At 40.1% G+C, this 18,550-nt stretch overlaps 1 protein-coding gene across 2 annotated transcripts in view; it reads left to right on the top strand.

Moving 5' to 3' along the window:
* rgs3a (regulator of G protein signaling 3a) overlaps nt 1–18,550 on the top strand; it is a 205,048-nt gene that overhangs the window by 21,928 nt on the left and 164,570 nt on the right. Inside the window, exons 5-9 of one of the 2 annotated variants that reach the window (XM_033646286.2) lie at nt 592–650; nt 753–847; nt 1,240–1,308; nt 6,225–6,285; nt 11,736–11,826. In XM_033646286.2, coding sequence (XP_033502177.1) covers nt 592–650; nt 753–847; nt 1,240–1,308; nt 6,225–6,285; nt 11,736–11,826 — 375 coding nt within the window. Of the gene's footprint in view, nt 1–591; nt 651–752; nt 848–1,239; nt 1,309–6,224; nt 6,286–11,735; nt 11,827–12,472; nt 12,770–18,550 lie in introns of those variants that run through there. The other variant, XM_033646289.2, reaches the window with a different exon arrangement.

The following is an 18,550-nucleotide window of genomic DNA, read 5'->3' as shown; positions in this document are numbered from 1 at the left end:
CATTTTAACAAGCAGAACACCCGCACTCACAGATAAATCATCTTTTTATCTTTCATGAGGAAAAATGAATGCATTTCAGCTAGAAACCATCATCAGCCTGATGATGATGGGCCTGTGATTGCCTCTTTTTCCCTTTTCCACTCACTCCTTGCCAGCTCGGCAAAGTTGCAAAGTTCCTTTTTTGTCATTTGTTTTTGCGTTTGAGCTTCTTTTACCTGAACTTCAACACAGACCTGGACCGGCCTGCCTACCTGTATCTACACTGCCTGCATTCACCTGCCTGTAAGCCTGCACTCTGCCTACACTGTTTGGGCTTGAGTCCTTTCCTGCCCTCCCTAAGTTGCGACACAGGCTGTATTAAACATAGCATCCCATTTTTTTTCCCAACCAAAGCAGCTTGCCTATTGCATATGCCAAATGTGCCATCTGCATTATTACACTCTCTGAACTTTTGTGAAGCATTTGTGGGTCAAATTTTAGTTTGTCATTGGTGACATTTTTGACCCAGCACCTTGACTGTGATGTGCATATACATAATTAATGTGACAACAAAGTCATAATTTATTCAGTTCTGTTTGTACGTGTTCACAGTTTTGGAGGCAAGGGATTTGGTGGACGAGTGCCAGGGGTCCTGTGACTCTTATGTTAAGGTATGTACCATTGCACCGAATTATAAAAAAAACAAAGCAAAAGAGAAAAAAAAGCAAGCAGAGTGGAGATTGTGTGTACTTTTATATTGCTCTCCTCCTCAGATTGGCATGTTCCCAGACAGTGATTCCAGCGACAGACAGAAGACTCAGATGGTCCCTCAGTGTAGAAACCCTATCTTCTTGCAAACCTTTTACTTGTAAGCATTCAGTCAGTCTCTACAACTGTTAAATTTCCCAGAGGTGTGGCATGCCATTTTAAGATAATTTTTTTAATCATAATTCTAGTTTCATTTTACACCCAGCTGCGTCATTAGTGTGAGGCGGTTATGCTTAACTTGGATTTTATGTATCTTTCCTGATCCATGAATTCCACCAGATGTTATGTGTAGGAAAGATGATTGGATGTGACGAATATGTACATAAAAGCATGTCTACCTTTGCATTATGCATAAACCACTTTTGACTCTCAGTTGTGGGCTTTCCAACGGTCATTGACGCCAAACATTTGTGCAATGATTCACTGGCTAGTCACAAATATATTCTTAAAAGTTTGAGACCAGTCGACTCATTTTCCTTTGTTTGTTTTCAGTGTTGTCAGTGAGGCGGACCTTCATAAGAGACTGCTCTTCACAGTGTGGAACTCTGACTCCACAACAAGGTACCTGCAGGGAATGTTGATGATGTTGTGGTGATAGCAAAGACCTTTTTATTTTTTTCATTTAAACTCATATTTAAAATGTTCGAAGAAGCTGCAACACACTAGCAAGTGCATAGAAACAAAGCTTCCTACTTGGGCATTGAAACACCATTTTATAATTGGTGCTGCTGCATGCTTCTGTGTGTTTGTCTCTGTGTGTGTTTCTTTGTATGACTGATTCTGGATATGGCAAAGTGAACGTGTTACTCTCGCCTGCCTGCCTCACCAGACTTAAGCTGAAACAGGGTCATTGCTGGGGATGGAGGACATATGGTCGAATGAGTCACACATTTCTTGTGCTGTGTTGTTCTGAGAGGACGGATGATGAAAAGCATCGCTATGTGCTGGAAATACTGGAGAACATCACTTTTGACATGTTTTATTTGGTTTAAGGCTCTTTGCTAAGACACTGTGACCCCCTTTTTTTTGTTTTCCATTGAATAAAAACAAAATATCATGTACAGCGTGTATTGGAAGGGACGTATACAGATGCACTGTATACAGGGACAGGCTTACGTAAGTAGTTGAATTAAGATCATGGAATGATTATAAAGATAAAGACCGTTTTGGGACAGTTTCTGGGACACAGATTAAAAGTGATTTACCCATCTTTGGTGAGCAATTAAGCTTCATTCACACCAAATGTCCCTTGGTAGGAGTTTGAAAAGACCAGTAAGAATAAATGCTTCTAACAGCAGTACACCTTTGATAAACGGTAGGTATATGCCTATTTGTTTCAATTTTAGTTTGGTGTATTTATTATGCTGTTAAGATTCCAAATATATAGCTTGCCCAAGAATTAGATTTATTTGAAGCAGTGGGCACTCTGCCCTTCTTTTGGCAATAGGTATAAATTCACTACAAGATTTAAGAAGTAGACTCTCAAATGCTCCTATTTTGTTTGTGCAAAGTGTCTCAGAACCAAGGCTACACTGTGTGTAGTTGTATTCAGCAGGCTTTGCTCACTTACTTCAAATCCACACTGAGCCATTTCTCACATAACCACTGATTCTCCAGATGCTCTCTCAAGCAACGACTATATTGTAGTCTTCTATGATAAATCAGGGCAGCATTTGTTCAGATCCAGCAATCTGTCTACAGTGATCTGACCGACTCCATCAACAGCTCTGTTGTGGAGTTGCTAAGGAAAAGACCTTGAGATCACAACCTGTTGAATGAGTCCACTCTCGTGCACCCATGGATGCTCATAGCATTCAAAGAAATATTCGCAAGGACTGGTTTAGACCCTGTGTTGAATAGAGAATTTTGTCTCCCTGCTACCTCTGAGAGCAAAGAGAGTGACAGGAAAGAAAAGCAGGAGAAAAATGTGTGCATCTTGGAACTTCTGTGAACTCTGTCACAATATAAATAACCCCAAATGTCAGCTAGAAGATGGAGTGCCATGTCTGTTACAAAAACTAATTTAATGGTTAGTTGGAGACCAGATGCTGCTCGGATTTTGCTCTGACAAGATTTGAATGTAATGCCATTGAGGTGGCTGAAATTTTAAAAACACTGGGCTGTAGAAAGTGGCCACTAATACAAGATGTTGCACTAGTATGTATGCCTACAGAAACTGTAGCTCATGATCATCAATGTCTGAATAATAGGAGAGGGGTACCATTCAACCTGCAGCCAAGATGGAAACACCACTACCAGCAACTGAGCCCAGCAGTCTCTGCAGGGGTGATCTTTACCCCCATACATTTCTCAGAAGCAATTTTAAATCGAGTCCACCCGGAAATGTTAAGAAAATGTGCTTATTCAACTCTCCCCTCTGGTGTGCTGCTGTCAAGAAGTTGTAGGCAGCACAGTGCTTCTTCAGCAAATCCTCTTAAACACCACAGAACATTAGCCAAGGTGCTGCTGTAGCCAAACGTTGGGCAGTGTTAATCAAAACAGACGCAAAGTATTGCTTATGAGAGGAGTTTAGGGCCAAGGTTGATGATAAGAGCAGCACTAAATTTAGATGAACACCATATATCACAATGTAATTTTCTGTTTGTCCCCGGCCGCTCCTGCCAGCTTCACAGAATTGTTTATTCATAGCAGTGGAAGGCTCAAGGCCTCAGAGTTTGAGCCGGGATTGACCATGCAGCTTTGAAGAGAAGACAAAACACTATTCACAGTATTGTTGCCGGCAAAGAATCCTTTGGATAAGCCATTGCCATCATGCATTATTTATTTTGTTGTTTTATTTATTTTGCACAGATAGTTTGACAGTTCAACAAAAAATAACTCAAAGGGGGACTGAACGGTGCTAGTGCAGTGTGTAAATGGACCATAGGCAGAAAACACAGGGTGCTTGAAATGTTTTGACAACTATTGGATGGTTTGAATTCTACTGTCTCAGGTGATCCTCTGACTTTTTATCTAGCACCAGCATTTAGCCATCTAGCAGCATAAAGTACATTAGAAAGTACAGTATGCTGCGGCTAAATGTTCATCTCTGTTTGTTTGCAGAATTTTCCTCGGGTTGGCTTTGATATAGAAATCTCTCCTTGGGCTAGTTTCCTCTTATCTATGTACTTACATGTGTAAAAAAACAAAATCAATATGGCCTGCACTCTCACAATGTTGGTCCCCAAGGCTACAGCAGAACTAGGCGAAAAAAGCTTTTAAATACGTTGCTCCTTGTTCCTGGAATAATGTACAGAAGGACATGGAGTTACAGAGCTGATTACTGTGCAGGAGTTTCAGTCTGTTTTAAAGGAGTGAGAAAAAAGCATGCTTGGTCAGTGTGACTGCTTCTAAATTTTTTACTGAAACTGTTTTAGAAAATTGTACCTGTTTAGGCATTACAACTACTTTTTTGTGTGTACGTGTGTTGCATATTAAGTGGATATTGTGCTCACTTCTTTGTAGTGAAGGTTGTGACCGAGTAAAATGTTTCAACAATAATTATATGGATATTTAGTACATGCATTCATATCCCTCTCAGGATGAATTGCATATACTTTGGCGATCCCTTTACTATTAATCCAGTGCCATGATCAGGTCAAATTTTAGCTTATCCAATTGTTTGGTTTATGACCAAATATCTGCACAACTACTGATATTCCCATCACCCTCAGCTGTACTTGGTACTGAGCGCTAATAATCAAATGTTAGCACAATATCATGTCAATATATGAATATATGAAAATGCTCAAGATTGTACCTGCTTAAGTCAAGCTGAAATGAAAAATGCCATTTTAACCCCTTTTAGATCTCTTTGCTGGGTGTATTCTATTACATCAATCATGTTTTCCTCCTGTAAAACACAATATGACATATGCTTAAGTAAGCTAGTACCATGTAGTTTCAACCAATAATATCGTGACATCCACGCATTAATAAATCTGCAGCCTTTAGCTGTAAAGAGCTACATTTATGTTAGCTAGCTAGCTAGCAGCAGTATGGTACCTCAGTGTGTCAAAATACTGTGATAACCAGCCTGCTAATTAGAAATTATTCACGTTTAGGAAAGTAATGTCAGTGAGAGCTTCAGATTATATACTAGGCATTTTATTGTGGACTGCTTCAGCAACTAATGTTACATGGTGCATACGACTGGTGGATACTATCCCCGTGTGAAACCGTCAGGAAGTGTGCCAGGCTTTGAAATCAACTGTTGAGTGGCCAAACAGTGGCATTATAACTCCTGAGTCTGTCATGTGATACCACTGGGCCTTAAATGACTTTTTCCCATAGACTTACATTGTGATAGAGATGTCTGTAAATCAGTGGATAATTGTATTTGAACATCACAACCCCTGCTAAATGACTTGTTAAATTATCAGGATTTGATCCATTTGGTTTGTGATTGTTCTGTGGACCCAATGATGCAGAATCAGTGCTGATCATCTGGATAGTCTTACATCCCGGAAGTCGAGCTTTTTTGGCTTCACTCTATCCAGGTCTCTTTATACGTCCATGCTCTGTGTGATGTGCCCACTTTTCAACGATCGAATCCAATTCCTCCCATGTTATGCCATGCCTGTTTATTCTGTTCCACTCAGAAATTTGTCATGATACTGAAGCAAGATACTCTTGAGATGCCATTTCCTCTTCCCTTTAACATTATTTTAACACTGCCACTGAAAACCTTTGCATACTGACATAAACATTTAGTTGAAAGCATCACATTGCTGAAGTACAGCCTCACAGAAGCTCTAGCTGCAATTTCTGGTAGAACAGACTGCAACACGACATTCTGTCAATGCAGCTGAGCTCTTTCGGTCACTGGCTCATTCTGCTGGAGCCAAGAAACATTTCAGGTGTTCATTTGTGCTGACGGCCAGTTTGCCCTCGAAACAGAATCAGCAGCTGCATTAGTCCTGTCCAGCTGGGAGGTTGTCGAGAACTGTTTCTCTCATCTCTGCATAATTAAACACCCCCTCCCCCCACTACCACACACAGACTCCCATAACTCTGATAATATATTTGTCTGATGTCAGTGCGTTGACACATTCTTCAAAATTATTTCCCAAGTAGGCCTATCATATTTTTTTTACTGCTTTAAACTTGGTTTTATTAGCGTTTTGTTTATCTTCATTATGTTTTTACTTTACCTCTAATGACACAGATTTCACCCAAGGGATCAACCTTGTCCTGTCGTCTTTGTAATAAATAAGTCTCTACGGTAATGTGGGACACGATTAAGTCTGACAAAATGTGACACCAGGATGAAAAACACTATAAAAACATCACATTGATTTGTTTGTATTTGTAGTTAGGTCTGTGGGGTTTAACGCTTTTGGAGGATGAAAAACACATTTCAGATGTCAGACCTGAGTTAGATGACACATCGGCTTTACTTAGGGGTATTAATTGATTTTTATCCTCCTTATTTATTCTCTCTCTCTCTCTCTCTCTGTCTCACTCTCTATCAACAGGATGAGTGCGCTGCTGGGTTGCATGAGCTTTGGTGTGCGCTCGCTTGTGGATCCAGACAAGGTACGTTTAAACACAGAAAGAGAGACACAAAGACATTCTGTAAACAGTGTACCTAGCTCCCCTTGTAAGTTTCACTTTTGTGTGTGTGTGTGTGTGTGTGTGTGTGTGTGTGTCTGTCCATTAGACCATGAATCCAAGAGTTTAGTCCAGGGTGAATGAATTCCTGTGACCTCGATAGTTGAGAGGAAACCCAGTTTGAGTCACTCTCTTCACTGAAATGTCACGGGTCACACACATGCATTCGTTATTTAAGTCTCACTGAATCTCATATCTCTTTTTATTGAATTACAGTTAGATTTTTTTGTCCAAAATGTAGTTTATTGATCAGATAATGATGCACATCTTTTACCAAGTTAAAGGGAGTCTTTTCACAAAGTCAGTGTATTATGTGGCAAAAATATGAACAAAAAGTGCATCTTAATAGAAAATGTTATCTTGGGAGACTTTTGATATCAGTGGTGCTGCGACGACAACAAGACCCGCTTTGTTGTTTTCTATCACAAGACAACAAAGCCCAAAATCTATTCCTTTTGTCAGCCTGTGTACGAGCTGTCAAAAACACAGCACGTCCTGTTCTCATCACACATACTGTACGTCAGTGTTGCACAAGTTCACACTTCACAAGAGCTAGCTCAAGGGTTAGATCACGCAAATTAAAATGAACTACTTCTCATTAATAGATAACAATTTAAGTTTTGAACCACTGTAAGTTCACACTCCCCAAAAAAGAAGTAGTTTATGTTCATTTCTTCCATTAATCTTTGCAGAAGAGCTGCTCCCAGCAGTTCTTTTGCCTTCTCCTACTCATCCATCCCCAGCCACCAATCATTGCCACTGCCCACTTACCAAACTAAATGGATCAACGTATATTACTATAGACAGAATCACAGACAGAGATTACTTTTAGAAGCCAAGAAAAAAAAAAAAACTGTGAGCATTTGTTTAACCACTTAAAGGTTCAGTATGTGAAATTTAGGGGATTTATTGGCAAAAATTAACTATAAAATAATTGAGACATTTGTGTCTATACAGGGAGCTACTCCTCATCCACATGTTGCACCGCCATGATCTACATTAGCCCAGAGCAGACAAACCAAACACTGGCTCTTGATACATTTTTTAACATGAAACTGCTGTATTCGGTGTGTTTACTAGTTTAAATCCGTTTAAATCCATTTATTTCGGAGAGGATGAGACCTCTGTGGATAATTTGGCTCCGAGTAAAAACCGACTGAACAATGAACACTGAAAAAATTCTAACTGGGAGTTCATGCTTGGGACACAGGAGAAGATTCAGCTGGTTGCAATCTGCAGTCCTCACTGCTAGATGTCACTAAATCCCATTCTTTTCTGGATCAGAAATAAGGTGAGCACACATTAAGCTATCAGAGAAAAAGGTGGGCACGCATTACCAGCTGCTTGGCCAGTAGCCTGTCTGTGACGGGCTGAACAGTGTCATAGAAACACAGATTTCTAACGTGAAATTGTTTTTTTCAGTGTTTTTACTGGTTTTAATCACCTGGTCCATTTTTTTGGAGAGAGAGAGACTGCTGGGGATAATTCGTCTCCTGGTTGAAACCTCCTGAACAATGAACACTTGAGAAATTCTAACCGGGAGTTTATGCTTGGCAGATCTGAGAAGTTTCAGCTGGTTGCAACCCAAGGTCCTCATTACTAGATGCCACTAAATCCTGCACACTGTTCCTTCAAACAATGTATCATGCAAAAGTGACAAAAAGAATTGCAGAGAAGGTATACTGTAGATGCCATTGAAATTTTATTTAGCTGACATGAACCAAATTGTGCAGCACTTTGAGAAAAACATAAAATATAAAATTCATATGCTTCCAAGTGAGCTGGTACAGGCTCTGCCACTGGCTTTGTTACAGTTGCTATAGCTGAAAGAACTGTTATGATCTCAGCTCTGCAGAGAACACGACTTAGAGAAAGCAATAATGGGAAGACTAGGACATGGAGGCTGTTGGCTTGGTCTTAACCTCAGCGTCCCTCAGTATGGAATCAGGATGTTGGACTCAGGGGTTGGGCACTGGGTTTGTTAAATATTGACTGTAAGGGTGATTTCTTGAGATCATCATTCACTCGCAGATATATTTCCCAAGACTGGACGGATGCTTCAACTTGTCATTTCAAATGTCGTCGATGTGGCTGATATTCAGACTTGTTTCTTTTCACACCTCGTGGGCACAGGTTGTACGGAATATGAGATTTTTTCAGTGTCTGTACTGATTTGTTCATAAAAATCCTTCAAATGTCCATCTGAACTGGCATGCTAGGTGTTGTAAACCCTCAGGTGCTGTAAAATGAGTGTTATTAAAGGGAAATTTCGGTTTATTTCAACCCGTCTCCTATCGTCCTAAATTTGTTTCAAGTCACTAGTGACATAGGCCACCCTTATTTATTTGAGCCAGAATACACTGACGAAGAGCTTCGTGAAATTGAAGAACGGAGGAGGAGAGAGAGAGAGAGAGAGAGGCACAACAGGTAACGTTAGAGGACGACAGAGGAGGAATGGCTGCTGGAAGGCTTTAGCTCTGGAGATTGGTGGTGTAACGTTACCTGTGAATGCTGTACCCCAATGCCCACAGAAGAGGAATACCTCTGTTGCAAGGAATGGGACCGGTTGCAGCCTTAGCTAAATGGTAAACAACAAACATGGCACCACACCGGTAAGGTAAGACAACACGTTTACATGTCGTTTTCTATATGTTCTCTGACATTGATCCTAACGATATGAGGTGGTTTTTGTGGAGAAAAAGCTTGTTTAGTGGACTAACTTTGCACTTGAAAGGATGCCCGTTCAATTACGTTTTAACAGGTCTGATGCTACGGCTGTATCTAGGCTAACAGCTAACATGCTAACTATTATTTCTATGCCACTAGTGACTTGAAACAAATTTAGGACGATAGGAGATGGGTTGAAATAAACCGAAATTTCCCTTTAACTGTTGCAAGAGTAAAAGACGACACTCAAGTTTATAAGTTGTAAACTATCTATTCAGTTCACTGTTCTCTTTCTCTGCGTTTAATCTGGCCTCTGTGCCTAACTAGCTGGTGTAGAAGACTGACACCATGCAGACTGAAGACCATACTGAAAACTGAATATAAATATTCTTGTTGAGATGAAGCATTTAAGATTCACACACTTTTTACTGATATTTGCCAGGCAATGTGGAGAGGACAATGACTGGAAAACACACAAAGGGTAAAACCAGTTCATCCCACACACCTACATCATAATTTAGAAGAACACTGGCGCTTCTTCCTTCTTCCCGAACTGTCCCAGGTGATAGCAGATAAATGTGAGGTCCGAGAGTTCAGTTTTGCTCCTTGGCTTAGAATAGGTTTGCCTCCACTGTACAGTTTGTCCCCATAACTGCTTTTCTTAGCTCTTTTCACTGTTTAATTATTCAACTCTTAATTTATCCAACTGTTTTCCCTCCAACTGCCTTTGCATGTGTGCATAGTTTCTCCCTGCAGTGTTCCACAAACTCACATTTAAAAAGGAAAGTCCACGTTTTAGTGGTTAGTGCAGTAATCAAATGTTTTTTATGTAATGCCTCAGCACTTAATCATTTAAGTATGTCATTACGTCATTTAGCATGCATTTGTGTGTGTTTTCAAGGCCACGTATTGGATTTAGAAAAGGCAGGAAACTTGTATGCTCATTATGGTCACTCACAGCCCAGTTGAGAAAACCTCTCCAATTGTCTGTTTCTGTACTTGAAGGATCAGTTATTGCACTCATCAGCCCTTTACCAGTAAAATATTCTGCCCCAGTGAACCCTACAATTAGGGCTTTTTGTGAAGTACAAAATGTGAGTGTCTGGTGATGTAGTGGTTTATAGTGCATTATATTCTGGGGTTTAAATCACTGCTGAAAAAGAACCAATCTACAGTAAAAGTGCAGTAAAAATCTCTTAGATCTTGTAAAGGGAAAAAAATCAAACAAACTCTGCTTCTTGTGTTAAAAAATAATCCATATTTGCTTTTAATTTTGACTATTTGACCTGAGCTTTTCTTGTTGTTTTTCTCTCTCTGAAGCTGGCTGAGAAGTGACATAAAACTCTTAATTTGGTGTTTAGAAATAAAAAACGGAAAACAAAACGAACACAGCTGCAAACTGCTCTCTTTAACTTACCCCAGTAAGTGTTTTTTGTAGTTTCAATTAACGTCCACATCAGTGAGGGAAAACAAACAACGGGGAGAATTTGTGTTTCACTTAGGCTTATGGCTTCCTTCCTCTAACATTTATTCCAATGAATATTTAATTGGCTTAATATGCTAATGAGGGAGATTTAGCCCCCCCCCCCCCCCCCCAACCACATCCGTTATTCTTTTTCTGTTGTTTTTAAAATTCTGCCCTTTGTTCAAACCTGTCCCCAGCTCTTTTCCTCCTCTGTGCTCTTGATTTATTTTAGAAGCATTTGGAGCTTATGACTGTTAGCTGTTATTTTTGTTACCTGCTTTGCTTGCCTGTCACATCTTGTCATTTGTTTGCACCCTTTTGCCACTTTGTGCTTTTTTTATTTCTCTCCCATCGCCTGCTTTCTCTTTTCATCTCTCTCATCTGTCTCCCTCCTGACTAACGGCTCTCTTCGCCTCACTCTTTCCCCCTTTTGTCACATGTGCAGGATAATATTGAACGATGGCATAAATCCATCCCTGACTTCCAGGACATATGCCCTCCCCTCCCCCATCTTCTATACAAGTCCCTTGCTTGTCCTCCCCCTCTTGTCCCACAGCCCGCAGAAATCTGTCCACTCAGATAAGATGCTTTTAAAACGGAGATTATTGTCACTGTTCATGGCACCACATTATTTAGTACAAAAGAGGAGACTGGCAGCATGTGTGCGCGTACGCGTGCGTGTGAGCGTGTGTGTGTGCTGTAAAAGACGTGTGACACAGTAAAATAACGGCGGAGCTTACAACAGTGTTGTCATGTCCCTGTTTGCAAGACTGTGCCCACATCATCAGGATTACAAATCAGACCCCCCTCTGCTGCTGCCTGCATGACTTTATGTAACACACGTACAGTAGTTGCAAACACGTAATACACATGTGCACGCTCTCTCTCACACACAAACACACACACACACACACACACACACCATCTGGCTCACAGGGCAGAAGTGCAGAAGTGGGGGCATCAGCTGCTGGAATAAGCTAAAGCATTGTGAGTGGTGAGTGACTGTGTGTGTGTGTGTGTGTGTGTTCAGTGTTTGCAGCCCTGGAGGAGCAAACAAATTGAGTCTGTGTGTGTGTGTGTGTGTTTGTGTGTTTCTGTACAACATGTTTATGCTCTCACGTAGAGAATTCATGTTAAATTTAGTTCTCATTAAGTTGAATCCCGAAGCCTAAAGTCGGGCATACACATGCAGGCGCTTGACACACACATACACACGCAGTCATTCTTTGTGTGTGTGCTGTAGGAAGTTCAGGGATGGTACTACCTACTTGGGGAAGAGCTGGGGCGGAAGAAGCATCTTAAAGTGCCCACACGACACATCTACCACTCCTCTGGTAAGTTGAATTAATCATCAGTCATTATAAATCAGCTTGGAACACTGATTTAAAATTGAAATGTGTCTGCTGCAATGAATATGGAAATATGTGAAGTATCAAAAGTTGCTTGGTCAGATCGTTAGGCCTGTTTGCTTGTTGCTTCTCTCTGTAAGCCATATTTACTTTAGCCAAAGTTCTTCATTTAATAGTGATGTATTAAGCTCAATTTAGATGTGTTTACATTCCCTCAACAAAGGTATTGAATTGTATTTTCACGAGTGGTGAAAATAAAAGTTACAAATTACATATAGCAGCATGCAAAAGAATGCACTAAAAGGTAAAAGGACACATAGATCAAAATAGTAGTCTAAAGGCCAATCAGCATTGTGTGAAGGTCAAACAAATCTTAGAACACAAGTCAACTTACCTACTGTACATGCCCAAACATATTTTCAGGTTTGTGTGTTCCAGGCTCGACGCTCTAAGTCTTTGTCAGTCTTTGGGTCGGGAGGTGGGGCGGCGGTGGAAGTGAGGGATTAAGAGAGGGAAAGAGAGAGGGATTGGGAGAACGATTGAGGGAAAGACACAGAGTGTGAGGGAGGGAGGGGTCTGGTCGAAACCCTGACGCGTCACAGTTGCCAGTGAGAGAGAAACAGAGAAAGAGAGAGACAGAGCTCACCCATACCGCTCGCTGCTGGAGTGGATCTCCCCTCACACACAGACACACACCCACCCAACTCACACGCACACACACACACACACACACACACACACACACACCCTCACACACACACTGACACACTTGTTTGGACATCTAGTTTTTTTTCTTCTTTCCACCTTCGAGTGCTCCTTCTCTTCCTACTTATGTTTGCTCTCACTCGTAGTTTCACGTTGGTGGTGGTGGTGTGTGTGTGTTGGAGTTATGCTACTCTGTGCCAGCCATAAGGGCAGCCTAGACTAGGTGAGTACTATGTTTGTGTTATCATACTTGACTGTGCTCACCACACATGAGTATATTTTGGAAGTTGCATGTTGCTGTGCGAGGAAGCAAATTTGCAATGTGAAGTGGTTTGTTTTCTTTTGACGATGCTGTGTGAGTATGCAACTCATTTTGCACTCCTTCCCCCTTCATCGTTTCATCTTTCTTTCTTTTTTCCTCTTTATTGTTTGTTTCTATTCCCTCATGTTCCTCTGTCTTTGTATCCTCCTTCTGTGTGCTGTTATTGTTGCCGACATTACTTTTCATCTGTCTTTGTTACTCTGTGTGTGTGCTGCTAATCTGTCAATTTTCAGCATTTTTGTTTTTGCTGAGCTAAATTGGTCACAATTGCTTTTCTATGGAAGACCCCTTAAGGAGCTTAGCTTACCCATTCAGTAGATTACTTGCAGTACGAGCCTGTGTTTTTGTACACAAATATGCGCAAACCTTTTGCATCAGCACACAGTGACATATTCCTACATACACTTTTTCCAACCCTCCTGATCCATCCACCTTCCCCATTCCCCAGTACCATCGACCTCCCTTTGCTTATTCACATAGTTCCCTTCTGGGTTATGAGGATGACGATGATATCATGAGACGTGAGCTAACCCATCCCAATTTACACTGCTTGGCTGAACTAGGCTAATCTGCCTCATGCAACTTTAAAATTAGTTTTATGCTTCATGGATGGAAATGGGACAGGGGTATCACATTGGACACAAGACTCAGCCAGCAGGAAACCATTACAAGGCTCGCATGAGGGGATCCTGACTTATACTCGAGGATTACATGGGCAAGTAGTTCTTTTAGCTGTGGGCTGACAGGTTCAAAGGTGTTTTACTATAACAGTGTGCTGAGAAATAAAGGAAGTTTTAATTTCCTTTATTTCATAGGATGTCATGGCAAAGAAAAAAAAGGCATGCTTGGCTGTTTTAATGGATGTAGAATGTTTTCATCTTTCCCAGTGGAAACACTGCCCCACTACTGTCTCATCTGATCCATGTGTGTGTGTTTATGTGTGTGTGAGAGAGTGGGGGATGCATACTCATGCATGCACTTGTGTGTTGCCAGCTGGCAGAATGTAGGCCATGAAGGCACTGCTGCACCATGACGTGCACTAACATGGAAATGACCAAAACCCCATTCATTACAGTACCGCTCTGTGTGTGTCCATCCTCTTTCTCTTTTTCCGTCTCTCTCTTTCTCTTTCTCCATGTCTCCCTATGTCGGTCAGTTCATTTATATTTTGTGCTTCTCTCTTACACTGATTATCCATGTGTTTGTGAATATCCTTGAGCCTTCTCCCTGTCTTGTCCATTTCATACCTCTCCCTCTTAACTGTATTTTTATTTTCATTCACTCCCCTCTCTTCAGACATTTTCTTGGACATCACTGTTTTCATAGTCACTCAGGCATCTTTGTCATTTGTCTGTTAGTCCTCACTTCATCTCTTATGTAACCAAACACTGTGGCAGAATGCAAAAAATCTCTTACTATACAAACAGTTTGATGTAGCACTAACCACCAGCCTATCAGAGTTCCTGTATTGCATATAGTATATCATTAAGTGAAATTCTGCAGTTGCAGGAGTGAGTAGGAGCACATTGGGAGCTTGGCAGGCTCACCATGTTCTTGTAATGCTTTGGATTCAAAGCTAATTTATTATTTTCGCTGCTCGTCATCATGCCTCTCCCCTAACTCTCTCCAAATTAAAATTAAAACTACTGTGAATTTATTGTTTTAGATGAGTGAGTTAAAGGTTGAGTTTAGGCTTTTGTCAGTCATTATTTTGTAACTAGAAATGTTAAAGTTCTAAAGTTTTTCTCCCTAAAAAGTACCACAATCTGTGTATGTTCTTGTTGCGAGTAAGCAAAACATTTGGTGGAATATCCTATTCTGGTGACTAAGACTTTGCATAGCGTCCATGTCAAAGAAATATTTGTGCTCAAGAGGTGCTGCCCAATAGGAGCTGTAGTTGGTTGTGTGTTTTTCGATCAGTTTGTTTGTTTGTGTACTGTGTTTTTGTGCAGCATCGAGGGGAACTGTGGTATGCACTAATTAGGCAGAACCTCAGAGCCCTGGGCAAAGGAGGTGCAGCCTGCACTCTTTCACCAGGCAGGCAGCATAATAGATGTTGCACAAGGCTGAGACGGCTGAATCTAATCAAATGGACCACAAAATGATCACCAATAATATGTAACAGATGCAGAATATACAAATAAGATTTTATTTGTCCTTTGTACATGCTGTAAGATAATTACATTATATTCACAGTTTATCAAGTTTGTCATGAGAAAACATTACCCAAGTGTTAAAGGGACAGTTCACTCCAAAATCAAAAATACACCAGCCGTAGAGATCTCTGTCTTCTCTTAAATATAATGACACAAGATGGCACTCAGTTTGTGGTGCTCAAAGTACATTTGAAAAACTCAACAGCAATGTCTCTTTCCAGAAATCATGACCCGTTTACTCAAGATAATCCACAGACCTTGTTGTGAGCAGTGTCATGTGGGAACTATTTTCTCTTTACCAAACAACACTTGCCAACTATATTACCGCACAGAAAGAAGCATGCTCATGACAACACGAGATGTAGGGTTTAGTGGTGTCCTCTTTGGCTGAGCTGTAACATTAGCTAGCAGCAACAGTGGCAGTAGACCCACGCTACTTTCTGCATTGTGATGCAGTTGGCAGATGCTGTTCAGTAGTAAGAAAATAGGTCTTACGTGGAACTGCTTACAACAAAGTTTGTGGATTATCTTGAGTGACCGGGTCATGCTTTCTAGAAAGAGACATTGCTGTTGAGTTTTTTAAATGTATTTTTTTTGGTGCTTTGGGCACCATCTCAATGGCCGATATCTCCAACTCACAACAAAATTATCTTAGATTGATAAATAGCACTACAGGTAACAGAAAAAAAAAATGTATTTTTGATTTTTGGGTGAATTGTCCCTTTAAATTTAAGCAACTAAATAGTGAAGGATAAGGTTTAGAATTAGGTAGATAAATATGCTGTAGTGGAAAATTAAACGGTTTTGGTTAGCCCCAAATTTGTTTCCATTTAAATGAGATACAATTCAGCAGAAAGAGCATTACTCACAGTCAACAATTACCTTGTCAGTGAGTTCACCTCCAGTCAGTGGAGTTAAAAATAACAAAAAAAAATCCTGTCTCCGTGCTTACTTTCCACCTTCCAAAAACAGCTACAGTATCTGTTTATAGCCAGTCTTTATGTAATTCGGAACAGTAGCATTTAAGGGTGCCTGTATATTTGCATTGTAAAGCAGGATTTCCTTTTCAAGTAATTTTGACAAACCAGGCTGAAGTCACAACTGTTACAATATATTATTTGACCAATAAATGTCAGTTAATGTCAACAGCTAAATTGCTATAATCCTATAAAGCCATACTCGCTTTGAAAGAAAGTCTAATTTTACAAGCAAACATCATCTGTTGAAACAAGTCTTTTACTGGTCTGCTAGATTAATCCATGTTAATGTGCACAGACTCTCACCAGAGGTGCACTATTTGGATCAGTGTGTCTGACTAAGCCCTCACTCAGAGATCTGTGCCAGTTCAGAGCCAGGACAGTGCCAGGCCAAACACCCTGGGGGCAGAATAATGTTGGACAGCGAAGCTGGCAGCGCATCTGCAAATGATGTAGCATCATCCTGACCTAATGGTTGGCTTGGGACATTCAGTATTTACAAAAACAGTCTGAAAGAAATTTGAATGTGCAAATAATAACAGGCCAGTCTGAAATGCAAGACATCTGCAGACCATATAACGGGTACATTTACAGGAAAATATTCTTCTAAAACAAAAGCTAGAGAATACAAATTAATCACATATGCAGAGCACAAAGAGAGAAATGAACTCTCTTAATACTCTGTGGCTCAGACAGACTTTTCCTCAAGCTTTCAGACTCTCTGCTTCCACAACAAAAACTATTCGCTAAACGCTGACAGCTAATTACAATGTAAGTCCACAATAAAAGGCTGCCATCTTAACTTTGCTTAACATGAGTTGACAGGCTGTGCATGAGTGGCAGCAAAGCAACATTTCAGAGATAAGGAGTGACAGGGCAATTAGTGTTGATTTTCAGGACATATTTTTGTATTATGCAGTGATAGAAGCCTCTTTTAAGCTACAGTAATATTGTTCACAGCTCTTTAAATGTTCTTCCACTAGTAATACTAATAATACTAATAATACAGGACACATGGATGTTTTGATTAGGGATGTGTATAAGTACTTGATTTGGATGCCAGTATTCTTTCCACATATAGACTACTCATTTTTTTTGCTTTATAAAAAGTACAAAACAACATATATATCTATATATCTATATATATATATATATATATATATATATATATATATATATATATATATATATATATATATATATAGATATATATAATAAATACAAACATAAATTGAACCTGTTATGTTAAAAATTTACATTTTTTGGATGTGACGCAGTGATGTAACTGCTATCTATTATCTGCACAGATCCATAAAGCAAAAATTGTATATTTATGCAGCCACAGATAATTTTCAATCTGAAGTGCAAGCTATGTAATGTTAAACTTGTGTATCATAACTAATCTCTAGTCCATACAGCACAAATGGTAAGCTAACCCCAATCTTTGTCTGCATTTTCGCTTAGGTGTACATTGTAGACCCTATTCTTATGCCAGGTACACACTACACAATATCAGCCAGTTTATAGCCCGATGCAACGTCATACGGTGTCTGCTCGGATTGTGAACAACAATGTTTTACCTAGTGTGATGTGTCATAGTGGAAAACAGCCGACGCCATGTCTGGGACGTCTCACGACATCCTGACAGAAAGTCTAGAATGTTTGATTTTCTTTTTGTGGTTCAGGACTTCTATCATAGCCATCACTTTGACCAATAGGAACACTGAGCGATTTGCTGCTGTGGACCACTGTATGACAACAACACCCCAGCCTTTTGTTATTTCCTTGAGGGACGTTACCACACAGAGTGAAAAGGGAAAAATGACGGCATGAAACAGCAGAGGCTCTTCAGCACCCTAATGAATACTGCTATTAGTCTCAAGCTAGCAAAGAATGCTATTTCTTCATAATGGAGGATATAAAGGAATAAAATTCACAAATAGTGGTGGGGCTTTTACTTACCACAACTGCAGAGCGAATCAGCTTCATTTGAAACAAACTTCGTTATAAACAGGCCGTTGTTTATTATTCCCTCTGTATTTTTATATTTTTACATTTAATCTGCTCCCGTATGCCTTGATAAAGTTAATGCATTGCGCCGTCATTTCAAACTCAACACTTCCTGTACCCATTTAAAATTAAAAGCCCATCATAATTTCGGTTGAGAGAATCGCTTCATTTTCTAAACAGACTTTTATTGTGAAACTTTTGCAGGTACTTGTTGTGGAGGATTCAGTAACTTGCATAGTTTGCATGTGGAGGTTCAAATGTGGCTCCTGACATATCATGGCGCTTTTTATGCGGCTACAGTAACATTTTAGCCGGGACATGAACAGCCAAAGTGACTGAAATAATTGTGATAATAATAAAAATAGAATAACCTTTTGACATCACTCGTTGTGAAAGATGACCAGGGATAATTGGTTGTGGACCATCGTGTTTGTCATACCTTTCGCCCAAGTCCCATCACAATTTTATGACTCCACAATCACCTAATCTGACATAGTGACTGTCGAAACAGACAAAAATGTTGTGTAGTGTGAACCTGG

The sequence above is a fragment of the Epinephelus lanceolatus genome, chromosome 19 (genome assembly GCF_041903045.1).
Source record: "Epinephelus lanceolatus isolate andai-2023 chromosome 19, ASM4190304v1, whole genome shotgun sequence".
Classification (NCBI taxonomy): Eukaryota; Metazoa; Chordata; class Actinopteri; order Perciformes; family Serranidae; genus Epinephelus; species Epinephelus lanceolatus.
The sequence above is the reverse complement of the archived record's forward strand: the minus strand, read 5'-3'. Positions and strand labels throughout refer to the sequence as shown.